This window comes from Macaca thibetana, chromosome 4 (assembly GCF_024542745.1).
Source record: "Macaca thibetana thibetana isolate TM-01 chromosome 4, ASM2454274v1, whole genome shotgun sequence".
NCBI lineage: Eukaryota > Metazoa > Chordata > Mammalia > Primates > Cercopithecidae > Macaca > Macaca thibetana.
This window is the reverse complement of record NC_065581.1, coordinates 56,084,486-56,109,263: the sequence shown is the minus strand read 5'-3', so window position 1 is coordinate 56,109,263 and position 24,778 is coordinate 56,084,486. Positions and strand designations below refer to the sequence as shown.

The following is a 24,778-nucleotide window of genomic DNA, read 5'->3' as shown; positions in this document are numbered from 1 at the left end:
AGGTGTAGGTAGTTGAAAAATCTCAAGGCATAGTCCAGTAACTCAGGTATGGCAACAACTGAGCTATCAACACCACTAAGCCTGCAGGGAGAAGGCCTGGAAAGGTTTATTGCCATCTGGGAGAGATGTGTGTAGAGAAGGCCACACTGATAAAAACACTTGAAGGAAACAGCCAGCCTGTGGGGACATCTCGGCGAGGAGTCCAGGATAATTTCTCCCCCATTTTCTACCATATCTCACTATTGACTGAACCAAATGGAAGCCAGAGGACAAAGGGGCCTATGTTGCATAAAAGTCAGCCTCCTAGGGGTGTATGACAGGTGGAGGAAGATTGGAACAGACCCTAAAATAACTAGCATATTCCCCTTTCCCATTCCAAGTTCCAATTGTATGAGCCAGTTTTCTAATTGGCAACATGGTTTACCTAATGGCACAAATCAGAATATACTCAACACTCATTCCTACCATGATCCTTACAATCTCAACTCATACAAATATCTGACCCCAAGTTTCCATTGATTCTGAATTGTGAGATTTATGAAGTGCCTTCCATTCTCTCACATCACTGCTAACTTTTCTCTTCACATCACTCTACCATCACTCCAGCCTGTTCACTTCTTTATGGCATCTATCACTTTCAAAAATTACCTTGTTTACTTTGTTTTTCAAATTTACTGGAACACTGTCCTCAGGATTGTATCTCCAGTTCCTAGTACAGTGGCTGATACATAATATATGCTTGATAAGTAAGTATTGAATGAATAAATTAGTGCAGGCTTCCAATATTTATCAGCTATTTTAGTACACTTTAAAGCGCCTCTTCAGCATCCGTTTTAGTCCTTTATAGTTCACCATTTCTATGTCTGCTAGCATAACTATTTTTATTCAAAAATCTCCTTAAAATTATTTTGCAGCACTTTGCAGGATTCCAAATGAAGCAATTCTGTCACTAAACACTTATTTATTGAGCATACACTATGTGCTAAGGAATAGAAAACAAAGATGAGCCAACAGACTCAATCAGGGTGCTTACAACTTGCTAAGCAAAAATAATAAATGAAGCTGCGTCAGTGAAGTGTAGTAGTCTAAGATGGGGGAGGACCAGGTGCTGGGAAGCACTGAACAAGAATCCTTGACCTACAGGAAAGGAAATGTTAGGAAAGGCTTCCCAGAGGACTGAAGAATAAAAGAAGACAATGAAGATGGGGACCACGTCCTAAGAAGCCCACACCACGTTTATAGTGTCTCCTTAGCCTAGTATCTCAGTGTCTTAGTCCTGATGTTTACTAGCTGTATGTCCTACACTTTCTCAATTTGGACTCTCTGCTCTAGAGACAGGTGACTATTTAGTGTTCCCTAAATGCTTCATGCTGATTCCCCCTTCTGTGGTTTTGCCTACTTATTCCTGCTGTCCTAAGAGACAAAATTCTGTTTCTTAGGGAAGCCATCCATTTTACACTCTGTTCTCCCCTTCTCTGCTCAACACAAGCATGTTTCTAGAAGCAACTTGGCTTCTTTTCTCAGTTTTCCAGAGAACAGTTTGCATTTTCCCAGACATTACCAAGCCTAAATTAAATGTCAGTGATTTGGAGAAGGAAATCCCTGCATTCTCTTCACGTTAATACTCTGCATTAGCCACTGGAATATATGAACTCCTTGAGAAAAATCTGTAACTTATCGATTTATTCTTCTCTGTTCTAAAAGATAAACGATGGCTTCTCAATTACTTTGAGTAAACATAGCCAAATGTTAACTTCAAATTTAATTTAATGTAGACAGTTTAATCTGAAGTGTAGTGAATAGCAATAGAAATGAGACCAAATGAGCAGAAAATATCTGAATTTTAATTGTAAATATGCCATGGTTAGTATGATATCCTCAGGTTATTGAATATTTGTGCTTCTGTTCCACTAAAGATAATACAACCTCATGGTTATTCTGAGTAATAGGTGCTAGTATAATTGCAGGCAGTTGAAAAGCAAATATGTATTAAAATTCTAACTAATAAACGTATTTTCTACAATTTTCTAATCACAATTATACTCTGATGTCAAACCAAGCCAAAAGTCACAGTATAGGAACATTATAAAAAGTAACAATTATGATGTTACTTTATTATTGCAGAAGTTCCTCCTAATTAGCCTAGAAAGATTTAATTCACAAGAATCTATCATTATTGAAGCGCATATTGACTTTTTAAGCCAGTGTAGTTGTTTTACATTTTATGGGAGTAAAATGAAGATATCAAGGTGAAAAAGTAAAATTCAGTGGTATTCAAATTACAAAATTCAAACTGACAATGTCACTTCCAACTTTTTTAAGGATTTCATTTAATCAAATATATATAGGAACTTAAAGTCAATGCTAATACGTTAGTGACTGATTTCAAAATGGTTGAAAATATACAAATAACACAGACACTGGATATATGTATTAACTTTTTTCTTGGAAAGTTAATGAGAACTTAAGTAATTGATCAGAAAACCTGCTATGTCATATTATGATGCAAATAATTAATATTATATGGGTTTATATTCATCATAAAGCAAATTCTGCAAAATGTGACTTGGGATAACATTTTTTGCCTTAAAGGGAAACTTTATTTCTATTCCAGTGTTGTAAAATATACCACTGCATATTTTTTCTTGAGTATTAAGAAAAAAATAACATCATCATGCCATATTATTATACTTAAAGCAATATTTTTCAGTCTATTTTAACATTTTCTTTCTCGATGACAGATGGAATAGTGTGTTGACCAGCTGTGGGATTTGCTTTAAAGAAAGTGATTGTTGGCTCGACGTGGTTGCTCACGCCTGTAATCTCAGCACTTTGGGAGGCTGAGGCAGGTGGATCACCTGAGGTCAGAAGTTTGAGACCATCCTGGCCAATTTGGCGAAACCCCATCTCTACTAAAAATATAAAAAATTAGCTGGGCATGGTGGTGGGTGCCTATAATCCCAGCTACTCAGGAAGATGAGGCAGGAAAATCGCTTGAATCTGGGAGGCGGAGGTTGCAGTGAGCCAAGATTGAGCCATTGCTCTCCAGCCTGGGCAACAAGAGCAAAACTTCATCTCGAAAAAGAAAAGAAAAAAAGAAAAAGAAAAAGATGAAAAAGAAAAAGGGAGGGGAGGAGAGGGGAGGGGAAGGCAGGGGAGGGGAGGGGAGGGGAGGGGAGGGGAGGGGAGGGGAGGGGAGGGGAGGGAAGGGAAGGGAAGGGAAGGGAAGGGAAGGGAAGGGAAGGGAAGGGAAGGGAAGGGAAGGGGAGTGATTGTTATGGGTCCATGACTCCTAATGAATCAGAGTTCTCCAGGTACTTGGCTCAGTGAAGGATCTCTTGCTTTACTTGATATTCTGGAAGTTCTGTATAAAAGTAAAAGTAAAAGTTAACAACATGCCATTTTAAGGATTTCACAAATGTGCTGTGTGTTTGCATTTTTGCTGGAGTCTGCACCCTGGAGGAAAAAATTAATCAAGTTCCAGAATGTAAAGTCCCAACAGTAAAATATCGTATTGTCTTTCTAGGGAGCATCACACCTTTAACTATGATGTCCAAGTAATCATTTTTTAAAAAGTCCTTTCTTTTCACAAATATTTAAATTTTTAGTTGTTTCTCTGCAAACTTCTTTGAAGGCTCAGGGCTGTTTGAATATAGCATAACATGAAACAAATACCTTATTCTTTACAGAAGACAGGTATTCACGTGGGTTAGGCCTGACCATCAGGTGAGTGAACAATGTCTGAAACAGCAACCATTCTTTCTTTAGGGAGCATTATTTATCTCCAGGTGTGGGGCAACACAGATTTTGTTGCCAATGATGCTTTTGTTTCAGTTTGTTCTTTTTATAATTGCTTCTAATTTTGTCTCTTTTATCCTGGGCTTGGGGTTTTCAGATTATACATTATGATAAATTTTAAATTATATGAAAAAAATGTGTAACTAAATACAAATATATTTAATAGTATGAATAACTTGCTTTAAAATACACATTAGAATAAATTCAAAATATTTGTCCATAATAATAACACCCCCACTGCCATCCAAAAAAGCGATATGCCTTCTGTGCAGGTGAGAAAAAATATGCAGTTACAGCGAATACATAGGGAATTACGAGTAGTCTATACCTTATACCTGTAGCACAACAGTAATATCTAAAAACCAATGAGATCATGGAACAGGTATAAATCTTATACATTCCGTATGTAGTTAAGAAGTGAAGATTGAGAACCATTAAAGATGTTTTTGCTGGGCCAGAAAACTGTCCATATTTTTTGGCAAAAATGTTTGTCATGGAATATCTAGGCAAGAACAGTAACTAAACAGTGTTCTCAAGTACTTAAAACCAAATCAAGTAAACCTTAATAAATTCCAAATGCTATTTATCCCTCTTAGCAATGGGCTCTAATTATTTGTCCTTCAAATCAAATGTTAGAACCCATGGAATATCTTCTCATACAAATATAACTTTTACGGCCTTGGAGAAAAGCAGTGTGTTTGGTACTGGTTTTAGTTAACATCAAATTAAATGTTTAGAGGGGTTGGGTCCAAACAGTGGATACATTTTGTTTACCTGGCATTGCGTTTAAAAATCAATAAATTAGAATGTCCATATGTACCTGACCCCTTGGTATCACCAAACCAAGGTATCACCTTCTCATGCCAGTCTTTTATTTGCCTAATTGTCAAGGCCTTTTGAAGTCTGAGATCTCTGGAGGAGCAAGATATGTTTACATGCATTGTATGGTTGACTGAATTAATCTTTCTAGGTGTCAAATGTTATGAGGTAAATCTCCAGTGAATACTTCTGTTCCTCTAAAGGCCCAATCTTACTGATAAACATAGTTTGTGTATGTACTTACATGTATATATGGCTGTATACACACTTATGTATATTTCTTCATTAATATTTATGCTACTCAAATTTCACAGACATGTACCCATATGTATAAGGAATAAGCAAATGAACATGATTGATGTTTAAATATGAACTTTTTTTAAAATTAAAGGTAAGTCTACACTATTTTATGTATAGTTGTAGATGCTAAATAAGTGGAAAAATTTTAAACACTAGACATTTAGAAATCTAGAGGTTGATGTATATCTCATCTCAATGTCTCACATGCCTGCTGGAGCATTACTACATTCCAGCAATAAAAGCAGCCAAGATTTGGAGAATAAATTAATGTCAGGCAATGGTAATGTCTTTCTAGGGGCACTCTGAGGCTTTATTAAATGTCTTTTTCAATAATTGCCTATTAAAAATGAGTAAAATGTATTAGCATATAAAAATCAGAGTGAATAATACATCTTTAGGTAAACATAAACTGCATGCAGTAAACAATAGGTCAGTTATGTGAGCCTATCAATCATGAAAATGATTTGAATAATGAATGCAGCAAAGTTCAATTTGGATTTGGTAGGGGAAGCCAAGGGGAGAGATTGATAAGAGTTTAATTGGAAGGAACATACAATGCACATGTGCTTATAAAATGCAACATAAAAAATCTCCTATGATCACATTTCCCTTACGTAGGAAGACTGAAAGTAACGTTTCCATGGACCTATGCCACATAAAACTTGATTTAGTATGTCTTAACAGAGAAGCGTTCATTCTCAGGCTCTTTGTAAGCTCAGCCATTGTGCAACATACTTTAACACAGCTAAGTGACTCCCTTTCAGACCTTTCCTTCTGACTTATATTCAGTTACCTAAGCTTGACCATAACCAAGAGAAGGATTCCACAGGTGACTGTCATGCACATGGCAGCATAGATTACTTCTCCTAGGAAGAAAAAAAAAAAAAAGGTTAAGAAAAGATAGCCACTGGATTTTTAGAGGAAATAAATAATATAAATATTATAGAGGATTGATTTTTAACTGACCATTGAAGGGGGACTGAAATCCAGTTAAAGTGATTTTGTTTGTATGTTTTCTTGTATACAATGCCATGCTTTTGACATTAGACAGGGTTGGATAATCTGAAAGAAAATCACAAAAATGAGATTAAAGTAGTTACATATCATACTTTAATTTTATGGATTACAATTTGCTTTATCTTATAAGGCAGCAATTTATTTCTATTACATTATTTTAATCTGATAGATTTGAATAAAACAATTTTCTTAAATTTTAACATCCTGTTTTTCCCCTTTTAATCAGATAATTTCCCTATATAAGCTTTTATTTTTTTCAAACCAAGATTAGTACAATGATTACATTTTATAACATGAATCTTATATACAGACAAGAAAAATAAAAGATAGCAACTTTAGGCCATCCTTTGGGATATTGAAAAAGATCCTTTCTTTACAAAAGTGATTGTTTTAATGTACCCCCTGCACTCAGATACTGGAATACCTAGTTTTGCTTAATTCCCTTGTTCTGTCTCTTTTTCTCTCCATTAGCTAAACCTTCAGTTTCTCCTGTTAGCTATATTTGCCTCCCTTCAGAGCTATTCCTGGCCATTCTGAGGCGCTAGTCTTCTTGGGCATGTTTCTGAGAAATACATTCCCATCAGTTTCCAATAGCCTCACAACTCTAGAAATCATGCTTTAGAGTGGCCAGGTCATAAAAACAAATCTGTTCCTGTGAGAACGGTCTTTTCTCTGGCTATTCTACTTTAACGACAGAAAGATACAATTGTTAAAATTAACTGATAGATCTCTTTTAGGTGATTTTTATCAATAACTTTAAAGTGCAATCACTCCTAGTTTTCCTTAATTAGAGACAAATATGGATGTCAAACATACCAATAGTTTAGTAACCAATTTATGTAATGAAGGTAAAAGTTGGTTTTGAGGCAGTAAGAAAAATGAGATAAAGCTTTCACTTTAGAGAGGTTTTGCTGTCTTCTGTCATAGATGTTTCATTGCATTTTTGAGACCTGACACTATGAGTAGACAGTTGTTTACAAAAATGGAAGTATCAAACAGTGGGATATTACATCTGATGAAAACTAGTGACAACAAGCTCTGAGCAGGAAGGGAGATAAGAAAATCTACAGTCAAGCATTGCTTAATGATGGGGATATATGCTGAAAAATGCAGGCTTAGTCGATTTCGTGCTTGTGTGAACATCATAGAGTGTACTTACACCAAGGTATAGCCTACCACGTGCCTAGGTTATATAACATAGCCTTTGCTTTTAGGCTACAACCACGCACAGTGTATGCTATTGTACTAAATACTTTAGGCAAGTTTAACACAGTGGTAAATATTTGTGCATTTAAACATCTAAACATAGAAACGATACTATAAAAAATACAGCATTATAATTTTATGGGACCACTGATGTATAGTCTGTCTGTCGTTGACCAGAATGTCCTCATGAGGTACATGACTTTATGACCAAATGTTCCACTCAGTTCTCTCTCCACCCAGGGCTGCTGCTGTTCAGAAGACAGCTTATTGGGAGTAAAGATTTGAGCACTGTGTTAACAATAATCAATAGACTGATACATTGGAGTTTCAGACCAATAATAAACCTTCCACAGTGGGTCACAAAGAAGCAGCCCAATACAGGACTAGAAAAGTAACTGAGAATTTTGTCATTAGAAAACTCATTCTCAGGGGGTCTGAACTCAAACACAGTTAAGGCATTTTTAAAAACAGTTTAAGCCTCCAACTTGCATATTGGATTATCATCTATTTAAGAAGCCTCCAGTGTGGCTGATGACTGTAAAACCAGCACTTTGGAAGGCTAAGGTGGGAAGATCACTTGAGCCCAGGAGTTTGAAACCAGCCTGGCCACCATAGCAAGACCCCATCTCTAAAAACTTTAAAGATTAGCTGGGCATGGTGGTGCACACCTGTAGTCTAAATTCTCTGGAGGCTGAGGTGTGAGGATCACTTGAGTCTGGGAGTTCCAGATTGCAGTAGTTGTGAACACTACACTCCAGCCTGGGTGAAAAAGCAAGACTCTGACTCTAGAAAAAGAAAAAAAGCCTCCCCCTTGTTAGAATGAAAAATAAACCACTGGCCGGGCGTGGTGGCTCAAGCCTGTAATCCCAGCACTTTGGGAGGCCGAGGCGGGCGGATCACGAGGTCAGGAGATCGAGACCATCCTGGCTAACACGGTGAAACCCCGTCTCTACTAAAAAAATACAAAAAAACTAGCCGGGTGAGGTGGCAGGCGCCTGTAGTCCCAGCTACTCGGGAGGCTGAGGCAGGAGAAGGGCGTAAACCCGGGAGGCGGAGCTTACAGTGAGCTGAGATCCGGCCACTGCACTCCAGCCTGGGCGACAGAGCCAGACTCTGTCTCAAAAAAAAAAAAAAAAGAAAAAAAAAAAAAAGAAAAATAAACCACTTAAAAATGTAAAAGTAATAGAGGTAGAAATTGTGAATTATTTTTTACTTTGTGATTGTAAAATAACTTTTTTATTCACTATAAAGTTGAAAGGGGAAAATTGAGAAATTTTAATTTAATTTTAATTTTTTAATAAGGGGTCCTTGAAAAAAATTAATTGTAATCACATTGATCATATAGACTTTTAGTAAAATAAATGATCACAATAAAATTGTGTATTTAAATCAATTCAGAATATGAAGAATCAAGAGTTTTACTTCTTTTTAAGTTATATGGCCTTTTAAATAAAAGTTGTAGCTATATTCATGGTCTAAATATATACAATATACCTTAGATGATTAATTATCTAAATGATGCTATGGTTTTTCCTTATGAAATTCTATCCCTAAGTACACTTAGTCTAGTTGGGTGTTACAGTTCACCTTTGCAAAAGAAAAAAGGTATTATTTTGAAACAAAAAAGGCTTTTTTTAGATATGTAACTGCCTTAAGTAATTGTTAAACACTCACCTAGCAGAGTTTAGAATCATCTCATTTACTAAACTCCTCTCACATGGAACTCATTAACAACGTTATAATAGATCAATGACAGAAATGATAGCTAATTATCCCAGTGAAAATTTAAATGCGACTAGCAATCACTCCACAATCTTAAATATTGCACCCTAGGAGGATACCGAATATCAGTTAGAGAGATTAATGTTACTGAGGGTTTCTTGGCTACTGAAGCCCACTGGAGTTCCTTCCCTGCCTTTTATAAACAGTGAGGTTTATAGCATTTTATAACCATGAAATTAAAGTCAGCAAAGTTGATAACTAACCTCAGTCCCACACCATCTGCTCTATTTATAGATAAACACGGTCAGTGACTTGTTTATCTTAATTTGTACCCTGGAGAAATTAAACACGATTATGAACTATATTGTAAAATCCCTGTGCATTTGATGGGAAATCAAGATTAATTTCAATCTTGCATTAGGAACAAATTTAGAAAGTATTCTCCCCAAATGAGCTATGGAGAGGTGAGCATCATTATTTCTTTTTTTCCCCCAAAATCCTTGTGCAACAGTAGTTGAGAATTCATGGGGACTGAAACTCTGCTTGTATAATTCATATGAAACAGTAAATGCATGGTAAAAGTTATGGTTGATCAGAGACGAGGCAATGACTTAGAAATAAATGTCAGAATACTTAAGACATAATTTGAAATAGAGATTAAACATATCACAAACTGCAAACTTATAAACCTTCATTTCATTTTAATTAAAATATAATTTAGAAGAGTCAGCTTTGGGGAAAAAAATGCCTGTATCCAGAATGAGTTTCATGGGAAAAAAATAAGTTCACAAAATTGAACAGTAATTTTTACCTTGAATTATATTACACAAGCACTAGGTGAATTTGTAATAAATACGACAAATGAAAGAATAAAAATAGTTTGTACCATAATTTATAAATTTCAAAACTTTATATTTCATATTTGGAGGTTTTCAATTTATGGAATGTTTTCAATGAAAAAATACATAAGTGACAGCACCATTGATTGTCCAGAAAAGTTTTGATGTCTTCATTTGACATTGAATAATTCACTAATGGCTACCCTTTGGAAAATGTGTAAAATTTTACCTAGCTGGCTTTTTTATATATATATTTTTTTCCTCCATAGGCTGATTGAAAACAACAGGGGAGAGTTAGGAAAAAATAAAAGAAAGACGTATCTTTTGGAGAGTGTTCATAGTCATTTGGAATGATGAGATAATACAGAAAGTTTTATAAATTACTGAGTTTTGAAATGGGGAACCTCCATCAGAAAGAATGCACAATTGTAATGAGAATAGAAGGGAAAGAAAGGATAAAATATGGGATTTCTTTTTGGTTCTTTTTCTCATTTTTCTTCCTTTTCTCCTTCCCCTCCTTCTCTCATTCCTGTCTTTCTTCAAAAGTATTTAGTGAGCATTTACTATTAACACACAGTGGAGATTTTTAAAAAAGTGATCCACGTGTACTTTTTCAGTATTGTTGAGTGTGGTGTGAAAATACACCAGATTTGATGTCTTTGCTGTCAGTCCCCAAAGACCACTTAAAAGCTAACGGTTCAGGAACCATTTTGTTACCTCTAATTTTCCTTCCTTTCTCATTAGTACATCTTCAAGTCATCTTGAAAAGACCCCACACTACTGCATTAAACTGTCAATATGACATCTACCTTCCACTTTTTGTGACTATCCTTCAGTAGCCTAATGTCTTGAAATCGTTGTCTTGATAATTGTCTCTGTTCCTCAACCCATTTCACTTTACAACCTTTCCAAACAGGTTTTTGCTTCACTATTCCACTGAAATTATTTCAAGATCAGCTAAGGCCTACTTGGTCATTTCAAATATTCTTCTTCATTGGCTTCTTCTGCTGTCTTCAACTTCTAAAGGCTGGAGTTCAGTCCCGGCCCTTCCCTTTAATATGATTCAGTCCTGCCCCTCCCCTTTAGTAAGAAGAAACCTAATAATCTCACTGAGTGGTCTCAATTTTCCAATGATTTTAAGTAAACTACAGATTCATATTGAGCTACTTTCTTGATATTTTTGCTTGCATATCTGATAACCATCTCAAATTTAACAAGTTCTAAATTAAATTTAGGTTTCCTCTTACTATACTAACTTCTCTCACAGTGTTTCTCATCTCAGTACATGATATAGCCCATCCACATCATTCAGGTAATCTGACAATTATCCTAGATTTTTTCCCTTCTTTCAATTGTGTATCCCATTAGCCAGTTTGTCTTCTTGATTTTACATAAATGGGTATCTTTATTCTTCCTCACTGCAAACTCCACTGAACTAGCTAAAGTGATCATGATATCCCAGCATAGGTGCTTCAATAAATACCCCCAATAATCTCAACTTTTTTCCTGTTTTCACTTCTGCCTGACTCCAGTGAAAGCAATCAAGGTTATCTATTAAACATCCAAATGAAATCATTTATTTCCCCTACTTCAAATCTTTAAATAGCCTCTCACTGAACTTAAATGAAAATCTAAAGCATCTACCATGTCTAGAAAGTCCCACATGATCTAAACCCTAGGAGCCTCTTTGGTATATTAAATCTTCGCTTTGCCCATTTCATTCCAGCCACCACGAGGCTTCTTTCCTCCCTCCTTGCCTCCTTTCCTTCCTTCCTCTTTCTATTACTTCCTTTTAGTTTACCAAACACATTAAACATTTTTTTTTACTGCTGGAGCACTTAACCCTTGCTATTGCCTCTTCCTAGAACAGACTTCTCTTTCTTCAGGTGTCTGCCTAAAGACCACCTTCTGGGAAACATTTTCCCAGGCCATTTTACTAGAGTAGAACCCTTTGTCATTTTCTATTTTCAAGAGGACACAGTAAATTCAATATTTTTTTAGAAGAGACAGAGTTTTTAAAATTATGTTCCATAAAACACTAGTTCTGTAGAATACTTTTATGGGTTAGGCAAACAAAAGATCCCATACGCAAATGACTAGAAAATTATGGGTTAGACGTAATATACGCATTTTGTTGCAAGTATTTTTCAGTGTTTTTAACATAATATAGTGGCACACATTACCTAAATTTACTTTCTCCAGGGGATATATTTTATAATCCAAGAAAACAAATTGGAAAACATGAATATATTTGATTAAATGGCAAGGATTTGTAAAATTTGTGCAGGCATAAGATGTTCATTGAGGATCTTTATTTTTGCTTAGTCAATGGAAGGCAAGAGAACACCACACTGAAAATATTATATGTTGATAAATGTAAGTACTGATTTATTATCCTTACCTCTACTAGACACACATATATACAAATGCTAGGTACCACAATTTCTCTTCATCTGTATTTCTGGGAGCCAAACAAATTTTTCTTTTCATTTTTCTTTTTCAGTTATTTTTTTATGTTGTGTTATTCTATTTTTTTTTTAATTTTTAAGTTCAAGGGTACATGTGTAAGTTTGTTACACAGGTAAACTTGTGTCATGGAAGTTTGTTGTACAGAGTATTTTATCGCCCAGGTATTAAAGCTAGTACCCATTAGTTTTTTTTAATCCTCTCCCTCCTGCCACCCTCCACCCTCCAGTAGGCCCCCATGTGTGTTGTTCTCCACTATTTGTCCATGTGTTCAAGCAAACTTTTCACCCTGAGGTTTGAAAGATGCCTGACCTTTCAAGTGCTACTCCTATTGTTCCTCAGAGAGTTCAACGTGATGCAACATCTATCCCACTTTTGCTGCCAGTTAATCTAGCATTCTTCAATTTCCCAACATGTTCCCGTAAGATACGGAGAATTTAGAATCTGCTGTCTATCGAGGAGACCCATTACAGCAGAACCAGAAATGAATTCATGGATCACTTATTCCTAGTTACCTGTAAATGTCCACAGAACAATGTGATGAAAAGCACCATATTTGGACCCAAGTAAAGATTACCTACATAAGTAATTACTTCCTACTTCAAAACTAGCATAATGACAATCAATATGGAGAGATATTCATAAAATGATACATGACCTTGCTCTCGTAAAGTTCTTGACCTAGTTTCCAGTAAGGGGAAAAATGTAACTAAAGCAAGGTTGAATCAATAAGGGCCAACCAGGTAAATGGTACACTTTGAGGACTAGTGGGAAATAAGAATAATTCGTACTCTGGGTGCCCTTGGAAATCAGATGAAGGAGTTTATATGAGGGAAGGATGAAAGTAGGAAGAAGGAAGAACAATGAATATCTTCTGTACACAAAAGTGATCAAGGCAGAGTTTAAGAATTAGTCTAGTCACGGTATATAGGTTGATTTCATGAGTGAAATCTAACTAGAAAGCAATAGCAGAAATTTAGGCGTAAGAAGATACAAACTAAAAATAGGCAATAGAAGCTGGAATCAAGAAGAGAGAAGTGTAGGATATATTTAAAACAAAGATTTTCATTAGAAAACAGAATGATGCAGAGCATAGAATCACAAGTGTGACCCTCAGATGCGGATTAAAAACCAGCTCTACTTCACCCCCGCTCAGTCATTTTAGGCCAGTTATTGAGATTTTTTCCTCAATGTTTTTATGCTTTTTTATTGAGATAAGGACTTGCTTTGTTGCCCAGGTTACATAATCATACTTCACTGCAACTTTGAACTCCTGGGCTCAAGCAATCCTCCTGTCTCAGCCTCCTGAGTAGCTAGGACTACAGGGGCATGTCGCCATGCCCTACTAATTTTTATTTTTTCTAGAGACAAGGCCTTGCTATTATTGCCCAGGCTGGCCTCAAACTCCTGGCATCAAGCAATCCTCTTACCTTGGCCTCCCAAAGCTCTAGGATTACATGGAGGAGCCACTACGTGCAGCCCTTTGTCTTTAAAGTGATATAATGCCTACCACAAAACTTCTAGTTCAAAATTAAATAAAACAATATGTGAAGAGGGTTTGAAATGGTGTTTGACACATGTTAAGTGCTCAAAACAGTTTCATTATTAAGCATTAGACAATGTAGTGCTTTATTTGATATGAAAAAATGAAGAGGATTAAATCAAAGATTATTCCTAGGTCCTTAAGGTGACATGATACTTTAGAAAACATTTGGAATGAAAGATGAAAAACTAATAGAAGAGAGGACTAAGTCTGTCTCCCTCTCTTCAACCTGGCTGTGCAAACCCAAGAACAGTGGCTGTGGAATTAGAAAAAACTTGACTACAGTCTTAAATGAGTTGTCCACCAAACGGACTACCCTTGGACACTTTAACCTCTGAGTCTCGTGTTTCCCCTATATAAAAAGGGTATCGATAGGTATAGATTGTATTTTTTTATAAAGATTCACTTATCTTTTGCTGTAAAAATATATTTATGCACTATCCAATGCCCTGTGAGTTAGAACACTACTCTGTGTGTGTGTGTGTATGTGAGATGGAGTGTGTGTGAGATGGAGTCTCCCTCTGTCGCCAAGGCTGGAGTGCAATGGCGTGATCTCGGCTCACTGCAACCTCCGCCTCCCGGGTTTAAGTGATTCTCCTCCCTCAGCCTCCCAAGCAGCTGGGATTACAGGTACCCGCCACCACGCCCGACTAATTTTTGTATTTTTAGTAGAGACGGGGTTTCACCATGTTGGTCAGGCTGGTCTCAAACTGCTGACCTCATGATCCGTCCGCCTTGACCCCGCAAAGTATTACAGTTGTGAGCCACCGCGCCTGGCCTAGAGCACTACTTTCTATGGGAGGTGCATTTTTACCACTCCAGTGATATGGGCTTCACTTTGCCTTGCATTTGTCAAAAATGTAAGAAAGAAAGGACATATATTCATGCAGATATTTAAGAGTGTGATCTTGTTGCTTGTTTTTATCTTTTTCATAAAAATGGCATGTTCCCAATGGCAACTGTGCCTTCAGCCTGAGTCTAGAAATGGGAAGCAGAACCTCAGCAGACAGCCCCCAGCTGCCTACATGTAGCATGACCTAGAAATCAATCTTTGTTTTTGTATGCCACTGAAATTTGGCGATTGCGTATTAGTGTATAACATAGCAAAAGTTAATTCAGGGGGGTAATAATATACCACAAATGATAATTTTTGACAGATTGTGGGTGTTTAATAAATACTAGCTTTTTCTTCTCTCCTCTCATATACCTGTCAATAGACCTGCAGGTAAAAAGAGAAGAAAAAGTAAAAAGGGGTTAAAGAAAGATGAGAAAGGAGGAAAGTGAACCTGAAGAAAGGTCAGGAGAGCCTTGAAGAATATTTCCACCTTGGAAATAGGAAGGCTTTCCCTTCTTTTTTGGGAAACATTAGGCAGTGAGATATGCATTAATTGCAGTCACTCCTTATTTATTATGCACCAGTGTTAATTTAATCATTATCTCTACTGAGATTTAAATTATACCACATCTCAGGGCCACATTCCTTGTATTCATAAACACCTTACAGTACTGCATTACCATATGAGGTATCAGCACCTTTTATAAATGTGGATTTTCCAGCTGATTTGTCACTTTACATATACACACAAATACATAATGAGAATTAGAAATAAAAATACAAGTAAACATAGATAATAGAGTGAGGAGTAGTGTAGCATAGTAGAAAGGGGTCAGCCTTTGGCTTCCAATCATGCTCTAAAACTTGTACTTTTGTTTTTCCTTCTTTTTTTCTGACTCACTTGTGCTCCAGTTTTCTATTCTAGGAAATTTTAGGATAATAATACTGTATTTTTTGTGAGGATTAAATGAGGCAAGACATGTAAGGTAACTTGCAGAGGATAAACATACAACAGGAACTATATTTTTTTAAGTTAAGAAATTATGTTTTGCTAGTGGTTACACATCAGTATTACCTATGGAGCATTGCTATGTTTTGCTAGTGGTTACACATTAGTATTACCTATGGAGCAATGAGAGAGTTCTGGGTTCTATTGCTGTAGGTTTTGATTTAATAGGGCAAGGGAAAAGTAGAGATACGTACTAGGCATTCATAATTTCAAATATTTTTCTATACCCTTTCAATATATGGTCAGACACACAGAAGGGAACAACATATGCTGGCTAGGGCCTTTTGGAGAGTGGAGGGTGAGAGGAGAGAGATGATCAGGAAAAATAACTAATGGGTACTAGGCTTAATACATGGGTGATGAAATAATCTGTACAACAAACCCCCATGACATAAGTTTACCTATGTAACAAACCTGCACATGTACTCCTGAACTTAACATAAAATTTTTAAAAGAATAAAAAATTTAAAACATATATCTACACAGTCAGCATGTAGACCATTGGTAGAGAGGGGAAAACTCATGATTTTGGAAATGAAAATGGGAAATCAGATCATAAACGACATTATAGTGGACTAGTGGAATTGAAATTCTTAATTAGTGAGGGGAGCTGGGGGAAGAACAGGAAAAGGGAGAGGTTGAGGGTTATGTTTATTAGGAAAATACCTTCAAAAATAAGCTGGTGGAGAAGAACCAGACATAATGACAGTAACTGCTAAGCCAGTTTGACCAACTGAAGAAAAACATATTTGGATCAGTAAGAGATGTTACCACCTCAAAAATTCCCTTTCCGCTACCTGGCAGTATTAAAATAACAAAAGCAATTAAAAGGAATAATATTTCCATTTTAGGGTAGGGGTGCTGGAATGGCAGTTTGGGCCAAAGAACAGTGAGAGAAATTGACTGAGTCGAAGCAGTTGTGTAGAAGTGTTGGAAGTAGCTATTAGGGTTGTAGACATATGCTTAGTGTACATTTTCAATGTAATAGTTACCATATGTTCTTTCAACAAAATACCATTGTAAGTTTTAGACTGTCTGTTATACTAGAAAGGGTTAGTGAATAGAGATGCAGGGACTGAATCATGTCTGGCCTGGAAACTTAAAACACCAAGAGTAGCATCTTCCTACACAAACCCCAGTGACACACAGCAGTGTATCACTAAGATGAGTCACCCTTTGAGAAAACTCTGCAAACCGAATTATGTGACTTCCTTTGTTTCAAATTGCCTTTACTCCCAACTACAGCAGACATACACTCGGGAACTAGTGGACTCTGGCCTCCTTTTGTAACTGAGTTTTTTTGAAAGACACTAGCATGTGTCTACAGTCAGTGTCTGGCCACCTGACTCAGGTGCTAATGCAGAAGTAGAACATCACCAGTCCCAGAGTTACAGCAAACTCGAAGTGCATTTGGTGCTTGAGAAAGCTTAGTCTCTAGCTTCAGTGGCAACGAAGGGAAACTATTCCACCCTAAGGCAGCAGCTAGAAGAAAGGACAGAGACAATGGGGAGCAGTGTCTGTCACAGAGGCTCAAAACACCACCAAGGGCTCAGATGTGCCATGCAGTGGCTTTCATCCATTCAACATTCTTTTATCTAGATTGAGAACTAATTTGTTTACTATGATTTGTACAACATGCCCTACATAAACGCTTTCCAAAGAGTAATGGGTGAGCAGAATAAAAATTATGTTGTGCTCATTTTACAGCTTATTAGCTGTAAATGTGATATTAAAACATTCTTGCAACTTTTAGCCTGAGATATATTTATTGACATTTGCAATGTTGTAAAGGATTTTCTTGGACCCATGAAAAGAACTCTAGCAGATTAGCTCAGAAAATCTGATACCAATGGAAGATGAACTGTTGCCATCATCAACGGATTCTTTACAAACGTCTACTCATGACTCACCTACCTCATCCTAGGAGCTTTATTTGTCTAAGTACCAAACATTCTTTTTTTCTAAAGAGTCCCTCTTTAAGATGATATCCCAGCATGTAGGTGCCAGGGCAGTAACTATTAAGTGCCCACATATGGTGTTTTATGGCAATACATCTGATGCTATTATATTGTTGTCACAAGAATACTTGGCTCTTTAAGCCAAGAATACACATGCCATTAATAAATGATTTTTATGACTTCACATACATGATCACGATGCAAAGAAAGTACAAAGGATAGGCTGCTTGTTTTATGCAGCTTTGGCACTAACCCTATCCCCAATTACAGGCAACAAGAGGATTGTATGAAGCCAATGAAAGTATAAGGGTGGAAAATGGAAAAGATAACACTATGATTTCATATACTGAAGGCTGTTATTGTTCAAATTGCAACAGCATTGTTTTGTTGTTTTATTTCCCTCCACGATCTTAAATGCTCCTTTCTTCTCTAGTAATGCCAAAATGTGAATTGTCTCACTCATCAATGGCAACTCTTTAATCTTTATGTTTTGGCTTTGAGGAAACAACAAAGGTAGTCAAATGATGATTCATACAACATTTCATGTTCAGTGGCAGATTTCTTCCCCTCCCTTAACAACACCTACGCCTTTAAGAGTAGAGTTGGGAGAAAATGAAGGTAGAAGACAGCTGTTCTCCTGTTGTTTCTGTTGAGGGTTTGTACACTTCAGTATTTCCAGATTACAGCCCTGTGAAGCATTTACTGCAAAATAGGAAGCCTTAGCCAAATATGCAGCGTTTCAGGTCTGCAGACAAAATTTAAACCAGCTGGATTTTATTGGGAACTTTTGAGTGCAAGTAAACCTAGTGGTGAAACTAAAGCCAGCATTTGTCTCCATTGGAATGGGCTGCATCTTTAGGAACTATTCCTCCATGTCTCTTCTCTTGAGGGAGTTTTGAATTTTGAAAGGTCCTAAGATAAAATCTTCCAGATAATTCCTTAGAGTATCTGGTTGAAATCTTAGCCAACAAAGGTGGAAGATGCAGCCAGATATGATGCCTCTGTTAGTCAAATCTTCAGAGAGATGAGGGGAAGCTGGGTCTCTCTCAGTAATCTAATTTTAAGTTGCCCAAATTAAAACAGGTAAAGATTCCCTATACACATGTACTTACAAAAAACAGAGCCAACAGACACACATTCACTTAAATTCACACACATTTACAATAGTGCCTGGCCAAAGTGGCAAATAAGGGCCAACTTACTAAATTTGTAGATGACAAAAGTTGCGCATCATATTTTTGAATGTCCCTTAGGTGAAAATTATTGTGTTTCTGGCTAAAAAATATACAGTTTTACAGACTCAAACACATAAGTACTAGAAGCAAACAAACATGCTTTTTTATGATTGTTTACTGAATCTGGACACATTATTAACTACTTAGAATTTTTAAAACAAAGCAACAAAAGGTAAGTAATCTGGAACTAGAGAAAACTCTTTTATCCCAAATCTCAATTTAATTCTCTGAAAGAATAAGTACTTTTTTCAAGGACAAAGTAAGAAATACTACAAACTCTCTTAAAATTTTAGTATAGTGTTAGGAAAGGATTGTAAAAATGACAGAAAATTTTTACAATCTACCCATATGACAAAGGGCTAATATCCAGAATCTACAAAGAACTTAACAAATTTATAAGAAAAAATCAAACAGCCCCATTAAAAAGCAGGCAAAGGATATGAACAGACACTTCTCAAAAGAAGACATTTATGCAGCCAACAGACACATGAAAAAAATACTCATCATCACTGGCCATCAGAGAAATGCAAATCAAAACCACAGTGAGATACCATCTCACACCAGTTAGAATGGCGGTCATTAAAAAGTCAGGAAACAACAGGTGCTGGAGAGGATGTGGAGAAATAGGAACACTTTTACACTGTTGGTGGGTCTGTAAACTAGTTCAACCATTATGGAAGACAGTATGGCAATTCCTCAAGGATCTAGAACTATAAATACCATTTGAACTAGCCATCCCATTACTGGGTATATACCCAAAGGATTACAAATCATGCTACTATAAAGACACATGCACAGGTACGTTTATAGAAGGCATTATTCACAATAGCAAAGACTTGGAACCAACCCAAATGTCCATCAGTGATAGAATGGATTAAGAAAATGTGGCACATACACACCATGGAATACTATGCAGCCATTAAAAAGGATGAGTTCATGTCCTTTGTAGGGACATGGATGAAGCTGGAAACCATCATTCTGAGCAAACTATTGCAAGGACAGAAAACCAAACACTGCTTGTTCTCACTCACAGGTGGGAATTGAACAATGAGAACACTTGGACACAGGGTGGGGAACATCACACACGGGGGCCTGTTGTGGGGTGGGAGGATAGGGGAGGGATAGCATTAGGAGAAATACCTCATGTAAATGATGAATTAACAGGTGCAGCACACCAACATGGCACATATATACATATGTAACAAACCTGCACGTTGTGCACATGTACCCTAGAACTTAAAATATAATTTTTAAAAAAAGGAAAGAAAAGTTATTGGTGGGCTACTGGTCTTTTTAATATTAAAATAAATAAATAATCACTCCAGAGGGGGCCACACAGAGTCAGTCTGGAGTTTGCTTAAGTGGCCCTGAACTTAGCCTCAGTTACCTAATCCAAGACTATCATAACATATCTAATATCAGAGATCGTCTATTTCTATGAAATCCTTACTAGAATTTAATATGTGAGAAACCTGAGCTCTAGGGATAAGATAACTAATTTCCTCTACACCACCTGGTGGAGGTAGCTTCCTAGGTTCTTCTTCTTTATATTGCAACAAATTGTCTCTCATCAAACAAACTTTTTAAATAGTCTCTTATTATATACATGCATGTTCCCTGTGAAATGTAACATTTATAATCAATTGACAATTATAAGGTTTATATTGTTAGACCACAGCAGTATATCATGGCGAATCAAATCACAGCTTCTGGCGCCAAAAACTGCTTTGTTTAAATTATGGCTCTACTGTCTTTCTTGTGACTTGGACAAGTTACTAATTTCTAGGCTCCTCCGTTTTCTTTTGGGTAAAAGAAAGAGCACCCACTTCACATATTGCTTGTAAAACTTAAATTAATTAAGCCACATAAAATGAATAGAACAATGTCTGACACATAGCAGTCAATTAGGTCTCAGGATCTCTCGAGCAAACAAAAGACAAGGCAGCTAGCATTAATAGTCAGAATGCAGCTTCAAAAGGGCAAGCATTATCTTTAGATGTTTATTAAATCTCTATTTTTAAGATATACCATTTATAGCTTCAGTTTTCTCCATGTCATCATTTTACAATGTTGAGATAAAGTGGCAACCAGATCCATGAGAAGATTCCTTAAAGTTGGTCAAATGGGATAATTATCGTCAAGAGTTTGTCCAGATTCTTATACTATTAATATTAATGTAATGTTTTCATGATATGCTTCTGGCCATTGGTCATTCACTATTTCTGTAGTTTCTTTGAGGAAGGTAGTAGTGTGCTCAAAGGGAAACACCTGATTTTCTTAGCGCTTTCCATTAGAAGTGACGGCAAATGTAAAGCCAATTGCACAGGTGGATCTCATCTACAGGCTCCACCTCTCTATTCTAAAGACTGATGCCTTCCAGGATAGTCTGACTTTTTTTGCTGCTTTTTGGAGAAATTCAGGAAAATCTAGAATGAACTTAAGGGATTGAGATTTTCCTATATGCAAAGTTCTGATGCAAATTCCAACTGCCATGACCAAAGCACCTCTAAAGTTGCAAAAGTTACCGTGGAAAATATGACTTATTCAAATATATTCAGGTTTGACTTAGATGTTTAAACAACTAACCTTATCCAGCTGATCTTTCCCCCCGCCACACACACACACACACACACACACACACACACACATCTGTTGGTTGCTCTTTACCTCCACGTCTAATTTTACCCAGTGCGAAGCACAAATTCTTAACTACTTTCTAAACACAGTGTGCTTGATGTTGAAGATCAAGTGATGACACTCAGTGTTCAGATGTTTTCTGACTCTTGACTTTTATTTGTCCCATTAGTGGTTATCAATGTGAACAGTAAAATTGGGGGCCAATGGGAATTCTTCCAGTTATCCAGGTCTACTTTTTCATGTTTATAACATGATAATCTTGATACTAATGCTTCTGGAATATAGTAATAATTTATTTTTACTTAATAGAAACAAAAACTAATGCTTCTCTTTCTGTTGAGTCTGGGAATGTTTTACCGTGTGGGGATAAATGGAAGCTTTTGAGTTTTTTTTTTTTTTAATATACTTTAAGTTCTGGGATACACATGCAGAACATGCAGGTTTGTCACATAGGTATACACGTGCCATGGTGTTTTGCTGCACTCATCAACCCATTATCTACATTAGGTATTTCTCCTAATGCTATCCCTCCACTGGCTCCCAACCCCCCGACAGGCCCCATTGTGTGATGTTCCCCTCCCTGTGTCCATGTGTTCGCATTGTTCAACTCTCACTTATGAGTGAGATCTTTTGTTCCATTGACTTGGTAAGCAAATTCAAAAACATCGGGATGGTATCTCAAAGGAACTAGTGTTGAAGTTCTCCCTATGGATTTAACAGTAGTGTATGCTATATTTATAATTTAAGTAAGTGAACACTGCCAGACTCCACCTGATTTTCAGAAAAGAATCAATGAGTACCCTAAGCCAGTGTTTCATGGAGTGTGGTACCTGGACAAGCAATTTCAGCATCACCTGGGAACTGGTCCTAAATGTAAATTCCCCAATTTTCAAGCCCATTGGATTAAAAACTGCATCATGTCAATCAGGTTAGTCTATTTCCCAGGAGAGGACAGGAAGTTATGTACAATCATGTGTAGCTTAATGATCAGGACCAGAACACATTCCAAGGAAAGCATCATTAGGAGATTTTGTTGTGCAAACATCAGTGAATGTACACAAACCTAGGTGGTATAGCCTACGACAGATCTAGGCTATATGGTCTAGCCTGTAGTTCCTAGGCTACAAACCTGTACAGCATGTTACTGAATACTGTAGTCAACTTGTAACACAATGGTATTTGTGTACCTAAACAGAGAAGGTAAAACACAGTATAACAAGGTATAACACAGTAAAAATATGGTGTCATAATTTTATGGGACCACCATCGTATATGCAGTCTGACTTTGACAGAAACATCATTATGCAGTGCATAATTGTATATGAGGATTGGATAGTAAATTCATTTCTTCTTAAAATGTCCTCAAGAAATTGTTGAGGTAATAGGTATTTAAAATGTGATCCTTAGACCAACAGCATCAGTCTCACCTAGTGGCTTGTTAGAAATGCATATCTCAGGCCCTACCCCAGACCTAATGAATCAGAATCTGGATTTTAACTGGAAACCATGTGATTCTTACGCACAATGAAGTTTGCAACTAATAGCCCCAGTTGATTATCTACCCAAAAATTATTCAAAGATAATACCATATTTAAGAAGTCACTTATTCTAAGGACATATACCTTAAATCTTCGAGAAATTTTCTACCCATATTACCTATTTAACATCATAATTATTCAAAAAGTATTGATTTGCCTGATTTTTCAAGTCCCTCAAAATCTGTGATAAATATAATATTTACTGAGTTTTTCTATGTTCCAGATATTTCTTTACTGATATAATCTTTGTACCAACATTCTCAGTTAGAAATGTTTATTGTGATTTTCATTTCAGAGACTGGAAATTGAAGGAAATTGAGAAAAGTAACTTGTTTACAGTTACTTATCTTGTAAATGATGGAAAAATTATTTGAACCCAGACATATTGGTGCTATATTGTCTCTCGATGGCTGTGCTCTGTAATAAGGTCTATTTACATTTCCAAGCACAGATTTTAACTTCTAGAGTCATTGTTGCTGATCACTGTTTTTAATCAAAATTTAAGAGTCAGGCTGAGGCAGGAGAGTAGAAGAAGGAGCTCTATTTATATTTTAGATTTGAAAGCTAATAATGGTTAAATACAGGGATTTATCCCTGAGGACCCAACTCAAAGAAGTATCTAGAATTCTAAGTGTATATATTAAATAGCCTAAAACCTAAGAGTTGCAGAGTTTATTATAAATCAACATTTTTACATTGGATGGTATTTAAAGTAATTTTAAAGAAAAAGTTTATTTGTTCTTGTTCTTTTTATTGCTAACTTAAAACACATATGCCTGTTCTCTACAGAATTCAAAACAATGCAAATAATAAAAAACAAGATCCTTAAGGAATAATCACTTATTTCTAAGAGGAAAAACAAACATTTAAAAGTGAATATCTATGAATCTGATGGACTACAAATTCACCATGGAGCCATTTTCATCCAGAAAATACCAAATAGTGGACTGTTTAGAGGCTATGATATAAATATGAATACAGAGTAGAGAAATTCTGTTGAATGTTCCTTGGAAAACCAAGAAGCTTTTTTAGCACCTGGACTGAATTTGAAGGAAACTAGACTTGAATTAGAGTTTTGTGTAGAAACCAAGAAAAAGTCAGTGGTTTTGGCTAGATGAAGTGATTTATTTAAAGCCAAAACTTAGCATAAAGCTCTGAAATACTAATTTATATGAATTGGCTATACTAGAAGGTGATGTATGTGCATTTATGTATATATGTATGTGTATATGTGTGCATAAGACAGGGAGAGAAAGAGAGAGGAGCTTTTGCAGGGGAAATGTCTTTCACAATTCACTTAGCTCAGTGTTTTATTTATAGTCTGTAATCTTTCTTCAGTCAATGATCAGATAATATTAAAAATTATAACATGTAATTTAAAAAGTGAGTCTGAGCCTTTATTAATTCATTTTACATGGTCTTTACATTACTTTGGTAAAATTAAGTTTAACATTTTATGTACTTAAAGGAAAAAAATGTAAGACTATGCATCACGCACCTTCATATATAAAGGGTGTATTAAAAGTACTTTCTATAAAAATGCTCGCTAATGGAATGTTATTTTTAAATCCAGACCTTCACTGGGAATAGACAGATGAAATGTTGTAAGGCAGGTTGAAATGCAGCCAAATAAATCATCTATCCATTGAATGCAGACAAGTAAGATGAATAAACCAATCTTACTAGCATCTTGACATCTAACATGAGGGATCAATAGACAGATGGGTGAGAAGTACGGCTATAAAAAGAAATGAAATGGTAGAAACAGGTACAGAAAGGTTCGCTTCTAAAGCTTCTTGAAAGACTATATACATTTTGAGTTGTTTTTATGTTAATATTTCACAAAAGCCAGCTGG

General features: G+C 36.2%; 1 protein-coding gene across 2 annotated transcripts in view; it reads right to left on the bottom strand.

Moving 5' to 3' along the window:
• Positions 1 to 3,230: 3,230 nt before the first annotated feature.
• Positions 3,231 to 24,778, bottom strand: part of GFRAL (GDNF family receptor alpha like) — a 70,017-nt gene continuing 48,469 nt past the window's right edge. For both annotated transcript variants that reach the window (XM_050786157.1, XM_050786156.1), the window contains 3 exons: positions 5,884 to 5,979; positions 5,711 to 5,783; positions 3,231 to 3,364 (listed from right to left, as the gene is read on the bottom strand). In XM_050786157.1, coding sequence (XP_050642114.1) covers positions 3,301 to 3,364; positions 5,711 to 5,783; positions 5,884 to 5,979 — 233 coding nt within the window. In that variant the 3' untranslated portion in view covers positions 3,231 to 3,300. The remainder of the gene's footprint in view (positions 3,365 to 5,710; positions 5,784 to 5,883; positions 5,980 to 24,778) is intronic.